This window comes from Apium graveolens, chromosome 6 (assembly GCF_009905375.1).
Source record: "Apium graveolens cultivar Ventura chromosome 6, ASM990537v1, whole genome shotgun sequence".
NCBI lineage: Eukaryota > Viridiplantae > Streptophyta > Magnoliopsida > Apiales > Apiaceae > Apium > Apium graveolens.
Genome location: NC_133652.1, coordinates 153,193,219 through 153,201,609, shown reverse-complemented (window position 1 = coordinate 153,201,609; position 8,391 = coordinate 153,193,219). Strand labels below are relative to the sequence as shown.

General features: G+C 37.1%; 1 protein-coding gene across 1 annotated transcript; it reads right to left on the bottom strand.

Moving 5' to 3' along the window:
• Nucleotides 1-349: 349 nt before the first annotated feature.
• On the bottom strand, nucleotides 350-4,068 carry LOC141666524 (uncharacterized). The gene is made up of 3 exons (XM_074472577.1): nucleotides 2,161-4,068; nucleotides 1,134-1,213; nucleotides 350-767 (listed from the first exon to the last, which is right to left on the bottom strand). The coding sequence occupies exons 1-3, from the start codon at nucleotides 3,952-3,954 to the stop codon at nucleotides 626-628; spliced, it is 2,016 nt and encodes a 671-aa protein (XP_074328678.1). The 5' UTR covers nucleotides 3,955-4,068; the 3' UTR covers nucleotides 350-625.
• Nucleotides 4,069-8,391: the final 4,323 nt, after the last annotated feature.

Below are 8,391 nucleotides of genomic sequence, written 5' to 3'. Positions count from 1 at the left end.
AAAATAAAAATAAATGATTTAATATGAAACCGTAAATGTTTAATTCCAAGTCAGATTTACAACTAAAGTAAATATAAACCTCGACATTGCAAAATTAATCCCACCAACATTATAGGCTTCTTTCGCCTCAAATCATTGAGGCCGCCTTATTATCACCCACATTTGCAAACATGAAATAACACTATAAATTCCCCACAAAACTGGCGTATTAAAGATTGATTTGCGCAACAGCTGTATTTAAAAACAGAATCATGCAAAGTAAAAGCAGTTATCAACAAAACAATCTGGGAGAAAAGAATACACCTAGAAAAAGAATTTTTTTTACCTGAACAAGGTGATCACACTTGTGTCTTCGGGAAAACCACCGTTACAGACTGTAACTTACAGTACATTCTATCTACAATATGGCCATGTCTTAAAATCGAGAATACTCTATTATTTTATAATATCGCAGCCTGCATCAACAGTGTCTAGACAAAGATCGACTTAGAACAAGCGGAAACTTGGCCATAGTGCCAAATAAAAATATTCTACATCTATTAATGTCCCATCTATGCTCCTCAGAAATCACAGATATGCAGCAAAAGAGCTGAATTATTCATCATTACCAGGCTGAAAGCATTCTTCAACTTCGCTTTCTTGCACCGCTTCTTAAGCTCCAGTTTGGTGCAAACTTTAGGCTAATGTCCTCAGAAAATTGCCGGTTTCTGAACATGAAATGAGACTCCAACACTTTTTTACGGTGAAACTCTCTGGAATCTACAAGTCTAAATTTTTAAATGTTAACGAAATACAGAAATCTCGGAGACTAACAGGAATACTTCGGAGATTTCTTATGAAGACAAATAGCCCAGTAATCCTACAACAAGATCAAATGATCATATTTATATATGGGTATAAGTAAAGGATACTACAGTTTCCAATTTTAGAGGGGTCTTTTTGATACCCTATTCATCAAATAATATACGCTTACACACATCATATTTTAACTTCCAAAAGAACAAAATTATATGTAACTATTAGAGCTCCATTCTTTACTCCAAGTAATATTCTCTAGCTCTATTCGCATATGCATATTGGTCATACTAACTTCTGACAAAACCTATTTATCCAAATATGTAGATTTGTAATACCTGATTTCCACCAAGAACGAAATCATGCGATACCAAAGCACCGATATTGCTTCTGTCCTTAACATGGAGCTCTGCGGTCTCTACAAAGAAGACTAGAAGATAAATGGATCATAAATATAGCATACTACAAACTTGACTACAGGCGGTTCTTATTAGCCAACAAGTCAGTAACCATTAAAGATTTTCGATGAAAATGAAACAGCCAAAATTCCATTAAAAATGTCCATATAAACTCGTAACTTAGTTCAGGCAAACATACTCACATGCATATGTATGATGATAACCAAACCTTAGTTGTCCATCCAAAATACAGTCCAACTTGGGATATTCACCTATGTCTTAACTAATATTTAATGCTGCAAGAAATCCACAATCCAAGTTTAGCTCCTCTTATCAATCATATGGGAACTAGATTTCTCACATTCTGCACAAAGAGCATTTGAGAGTTTCTTATTTACAAGTTCACATTTAACCTTCTCTCCACTTGTTTTTATAGAGATTGTACAGTTACATAATAACTGAGACAACTTTAGAGTTAAATCCCATAATATTTTTTAGCATCTAGTGGATAAAGATTATTGATCAAGAAAAATAATAGTAGAGGGATAAGCGTGCTATTCACAACTTTTTGCTCATCTCAAAATTTCTAGCTCTTCATTAATTTTAAAAGATTATATTACAAATTGGACGTTGACCATCCAATAGTCGGTTAATATTAAGCTTTTTCCTAAAAGATTATAAGTTCGTTCATTAATACACAACTCAAGAACACAATGAGCAAATTCTAAAAATATTTGGGAAGTTTAGCGTGTTTTGACCTATAAAACAATGTTTTTTTGTAATAGACTAGTACTATTGCAGTACTTAAAGTATTAAGACAAATACACTTGCATGAACTTTTTCTGTCTGGATACTCCTTTCTCCAAGGTACAAATACAAATTGGCAGTCTGTCAACTTTTCAATTTATAAGTTAATCTCGTTGGCAATGGTACCAATCCATATTGTTTGTGCAAGTCAAGTGCTTACAGAACTAGTGTAGAGATGCCCGTCAATATCTGGAACAAATCCCTTCTCTATCATCCCTTCTCTAACAATGTCATAGGTTATTTTATTAGGGATTAAACCCTTCTCCAGCATCTGATTCAGATATGTATTCGCGTCTTCCAGCTTCCCCTTCTCGCATAAGCCCTTAAGTAACACATTATATGTTACAATATTTGGTTGCAGCCCTTGTTTCTCCATTCGTCTCCTCAAATTTAAAGCTGCTCGCAGATTGCCTTCCCTGCAATAACCATCCATCAAAATGTTGTATGTTATGTGAGATGGTCTCAAACCCAAGTCAAACATCTCATCTAAAAGTTTGACCGCATCTCTTGATTTTCCCATATTGCATAATGCATCTACTCGGATGTTGTAAGTAACAACATTGGGACGCAGGCCCTTATCCCTCATTTCATCTAAAAGCTTACTAGCAGCTTCATTGTTCCCCTTTCTACTATAACCACCAATAAAACAATTATAGGTCGAAACATCGGGGATGACCGTGTGGTCCAACATCAGACTACGTAGCTTGATTGCTTCTTCTAGTTCTCCAGCTTTGCAATAGGCATCAATTAATGTATTATATGTAAGTACATTTGCATGCAAACCTTGTTTAACAATGCCATCAAACAAGTCTTTAGCTTCCTTCAGCATATTCTTCTTAGATAACCCATTTATAAGAGCATTGAGAGTAACAATATTCGGCTGCAAACCTGAGGCCGCCATCTCATCCCTCAAAACAAGAGCTTTATCTATTTCCCCATCACTACAAAGCCCGTTAATTAGTGCATTATAAGCAACCACACTAGATGTGAACCCCTGAACTTGCATTTCCTTAAAAATTCTCACAGCGGCAGATACACTTCCATCCTTGCAAAACCCATCAATGAGTATACTATACGTAACTTCATTCGGTGAAATTTTATTAGCCACCATTTCCTTCAATAACGCATCAGCTTTCAACATTTTCCCTGTACTCCCCTTCTTACAATACCCATCAATTAGCGTGTTATAAGTAATGACCGACAGCTCAATCCCCCACACCTTCATATCCTCAACAACATCACTAGCCTTATGCAACTTCCCAGCCTTACAAAACCCATTAATTACAATATTAAAACTAATCAAATTAAGCTCAACCCTCCTCCTAATCATCTCCTTATACAAAAACTCAACAACCCGAAACCTCCCCTCTTTGACAACCAAATTCAACAAAGCATTACACGAAAAAACCGACAACCTAAACCCATAATCCCCAGCTCTCTCAAACCCCTCTAAAGCCAAAGTCACATGACAATTATTAACATAGGCCAAAATCAACATATCAACAATCACAGAACTATAAGAAACCCTATCACCAAAATTCAAAAGAGTATGAAACACAGAAGAACAGCTATACCTCTCCATATTAACAAATAAATGCAATAAAGATCGAATCTTTCTATACTTTTTAGCATTTGCAAGTAAATGAAAGAGTCTACAATAATGTTCAAGACAATGTGAAAGCTTATAATGAACTTGAGACCATTTGAAGAAAGAGTAGATTACCTCAGGATGAGTGGAATGGTTAAATAATAATTGGAGAAGTGTTATAGGGGAAGTGGGTTTAAGAAGGGTTTTGAGTAGAGACCAGTGTTGGTTAGTAATGAGTTGAGAAATGGTGGGTATGTCAAGATTTGGTGAAGGGGGGGTTGTTTGGGTGTGGAGAAAGAGAGGGAGGAAGGGGTGATTAGTGTGTGAAAATGGTGTGTGAAGTCGGAAATGGCGCAAGGAATTCATAATTGGCGGGGAGGAATGAGAGTCACCGTGAGAGAGAGAGCGCTATAGACCGGGAGTTTGCTGTTCCTTGTGACTTGTGAGAAAGAGATTCATCGAGATTCATCAACAGCCCAAAATTTCATTTCATAACCGCACTTCGTTTTGTATATTTTTTTTCCAAAAATGTAAAACGAATCATATTGTTGATACTTTATTTTTTTTAATAATATACAAAACATTACTTGAAGTAGCGTTTGGTTCAAAAAGGTACATGATATAGCGTTTTGTACCAAAACGCTACTTTATCTACCGTTTTGCGCATATAATTTTTGTAAAAGAAATATTTTTAACCTCAAATAAAAAATTGTTAATCCTAAAATATAAAAAAAAAATATTTAAATTATTTTTAAAACACAAAAGGGGATTAATGAAACTTAAAATGTTAAAATTTATTAAATTAAGTTACATTTTAAAATTTAAGTTATTTAATTTAATATTTACATTTTTTTTATCGTAGGTAACCCGCAGCCGCTACCTTTCGGGTGCGCACTGGGTAAACCCTACGGGCTCACACAATATATTTACATATTTAGTTCCTAGTAAAGGCTCTAAACCCTAGCTTAAATTAGGGTTTAGGATCTAAACCCTAAATCAGTGTAATATTTATTAATTTCTTTTTTAATGTTTCTAAAACCCAAAAAGGGACTGGTGAACTCTAAATGTTAAAAATTGTTAAATTATGGTATCATTTATAAATTCTAAAAATATTAAATAAAAATAAATATTGTAAAACTAAACATTAAATGATGTTTCCAAACCCCTAAAAAATACATCAAAACAAGCTTAAAATAAGAAAAAAAACAAAAAAAAAACACAAAACACAAAACATGACTTGAAGTCACGTTGCTACATTATAAATAAAAAAAGATGCAAAACGTTACACGATGTAGGTGATAGGGAATAAAATAAACGCTGATTGCGTAATTAATATCGTATTAATTATATCAGAATTGGGATGACAGCTAGGCCCATTAAAAAGGGCCCAAAACCCTGAATATTAATTATTTTCGTAATTAATTAATAAGGGATAAATCAGCTGATAAATTAAGTCCAGATAGGAATATAATTCCTTGAAGATTGGCCTCCAAGGAACCTCATGGGATAAGGAATCAATTTTCTACCTCTTAGAACTCCAAAGTCCATTCTAATTCAGAGACTTACCCACCAAGTCTCCTAACTCTAGTCCAACTCAAGGATTTTCAATACCTATATAAGGGTTCTCACCCCACAAATCAGAACTACATTTTTTGCCTTGATCATTGGCAATCAGCAAGGTACGTAGGAATCTTGTTAAGGCAGATCGAGTCACGAGACACAAGAGCAGTCAAATCAAGTATCGAAGCTCATGAACCCTGGTAGTAAGTATAGCAATTAATATACCTTAGTTTTTAATCCATAACATTTGGCGCCGTATGTGGGAAACGCTTACAACAACCATGGCGAGAACACGGAGAGAAAACACCGCCCCTGAAGGAACACCAGCAGGGACGACCCAAACGATTTCGTCAACAGTGGAGATACCTCTGCATTCAACCTCTGCCACCAACCAAGGAGGAGCCCCAGTAGAGGCAACTGAACCTCAGCCTCAAAGGACGATTCCCCCAGCTCCTCAAGGGACGAATTCCCAACTTCAACAGCTACATACACCTGGAATTCTCGACCCGTTGGGTATGAGTATTCAACTATTGTGACCACTAGCCCCCCTTATAGGATGCCCCTTTACCCCGAGTTTGGAGGAAGTGGGCATGCTAATCAGAGTGAAGCACAAGGGAAGATGCCCCAATATATACGTGGTTTAGCTCCTATCCCGGAGGATCAAGAATTTTCTGGTCCTTATACTGAGAGAGACTCTGAATCCTCGGATGATGATGTGGCCCCAAGAAGGAGGCGTGCTGGTAAATAGTCGATGCCTGATGGTAACCAACGTCCTAGGAGCACCCGAGGGACGAATCCCCAAGAAGTGCAGGAGAGAATCAGGGCTCATGAGGCTGAGATTCAAAGGCTGAAGCACGACTTGGAGGTGCACCAGATCCCCAGACCCCCACTACCTCCAAAAGGGAAAAATCCTCCTCCAATAATAGACCTGGATGGTCCACTACAGAGAAGGACTGTTGTCCCAAGGGCTGATCCAAGTAATTTTCTTCCCTTGGGATATCCTGATGATCCTACTCCACCATTTACTGAAGAAATAATGAGCGCCCATATCTCAAGGAAGTTCAAGATGCCCACCATCAAAGCTTATGATGGCGCCGGAGATCCCGCTAATCATGTCAGGACATTCTCTAATGCACTATTGCTGCAGCCCGTGAACGACGCTATTAAGTGTCGGGCCTTTCCTCAAACCCTATCAGGGACGGCTCGAAGATGGTATAGCCGTTTGCCCCCGAATTTTATTGGGTCCTTCAGAGAACTAAATCAGGCTTTATTAAGCAATTTATCAGCGGGAGAGTGCATGAAAAAGTTCAGCGTCTCCCATGAGCATCGTGCAGGGAGCAAAGGAATCCTTGAGAGATTATCTGAATCGTTTCACAAAGGAAACTTTAAAAGTCCCAGACCTTGATGACAAGGTAGCTATGATAGCACTGCAACAGGAAACTAGGGACGAGTTCTTCAAGATGTCCTTGGCCAAGCGCCCCCCTGAAAGCATGTTGTAGCTCCAAGATAGGGCATGGAAATACATCAAAGTGGAGGAGAGCATGAGGAAGACAGTAGTGAATAACGAGCCCGCTGGTGGAAAGAAGCGAAAGACTGATCTATATTGCTAAGGATAAGTATCCTAGAACTGAGCAAAACACTGATTCGACCCCGAAGAAGGGAGGAACTGGGGCAAAAGTTCACTGAATATGCTAAGTTGAATGCTTCTAGAAGCCAGATCTTGATGAAAATTGAGAAAGATAGAGACATTTGTTGGCCTAAACCCCTGAAGGTTGATCCTACCAAGCTAGATAAGAATAAATATTGCAGGTTCCACAAGGATACTGGTCATGACACCGATGAGTGTAGACAATTGAAAGATGATATAGAATTCCTCATGTTAGATATATTTGATAATGTCATGACTAATATGATTTATGTTTAGTTTTCAGATCTTACTTAAACAGGACAAATCAGTACTTAACTAAAATCAGCACTTACACTGAAGTCAGAACTTAAGTCATCAGTACTTAAGGTTCAGGAGATATTTATCAGAAGATAATATCAGGACTTAAAGGAAACGTTCAGATAAGGAAGACGGCTGATTGAAGGAAGAGAAGATTGAGACAAACATAAGAAGAGATATGCATGAAGAAGGAATTCTATGAAGAATAGAATACTTGGAAGAAAAGATATCTGATTGATATATTTTAGGAAGCAGAATAATATTCCATATCAATTAGCGATTATCTTGTAACTGTGTAGTATATAAACACAGACATAGGGTTTACACTATAAGTGTTATCATTATCGAGAATATTATTCATTGTAACCCTAACAGCTCTCGTGATATTTGTTCATCACTGAGAGAGGACAGTTCCATATTGTAACAGAGTTTATTTCTTTGAATAAAGTCAGTTTATGTTACTTGTGTTATTAGAATTTGATTTGATTGTGCTATACACTGTATTCAACCCCCTTCTACAGTGTGTGTGACCTAACAAGTGATATCAGAGCCTATCCGTTAACACACAAACAGTTTAAGATACAAAAACAATCATGTCTGAAGTAGAAACTCCAACTAAGCCCACCAAAACTGAAGAACCTCCAAAGATACAAATCCATAGTCGATATGAGGCTATTAGAGTTCCCATATTAAGACCATCTGAATATCCCATATGGAAGGTGAGGATGACTATGTTTCTGGAAGCTACAGATCCAGAATATCTTGATAGAATCAAGGAAGGACCTCACAATCCAATAAAACTCGCAGTTGCAGGTGAAGCAGCAAAGTCTGTACCAAAGGAGAAGAGTGATTACACTGCTAAAGATATCACTTCAATTGCTAAGGATGCTAAGGTACGACACTTGCTGCATAATGCCATTGATAATGTAATGTCAAACAGGGTAATTAACTGCAAGACTACAAAGGAGATATGGGATGCCTTGGAAACAAGGTGCCATGGAACTGATTCGATTAAGAAGAACAGGAAGATAATACTCACTCAAGAGTATGAACACTTTGACTCAAAGCCTAATGAGTCATTGACTGATTTATATGACAGATTTGTCAAACTCTTGAATGATTTGTCATTGGTTGATAAGGAGTATGATCTTGAAGATTCAAACCTTAAATTCATGTTAGCTCTTCCTGAAAGCTAGGATTTGAAGGCAACAACTGTAAGAGACAACTATAATCTTGAAGAAACAACTCTTGATGAAATTGTTGTGCATATATTGTGTACTTGATGATTTCATAAACAA

Bases quoted from the DNA above. Each gene is read 5' to 3' on its own strand.
- LOC141666524 (XM_074472577.1), bottom strand. From the start codon at position 3,954: ATGAATTCCTTGCGCCATTTCCGACTTCACACACCATTTTCACACACT. The intron at 1,214-2,160 runs GTAAGCACTTGA...TCTTCTTTGTAG, and splicing joins GGCATCTCTACACTAGTTCT to AGACCGCAGAGCTCCATGTT. The intron at 768-1,133 runs GTATTACAAATC...TTAAAAATTTAG, and splicing joins TCGTTCTTGGTGGAAATCAG to ACTTGTAGATTCCAGAGAGT.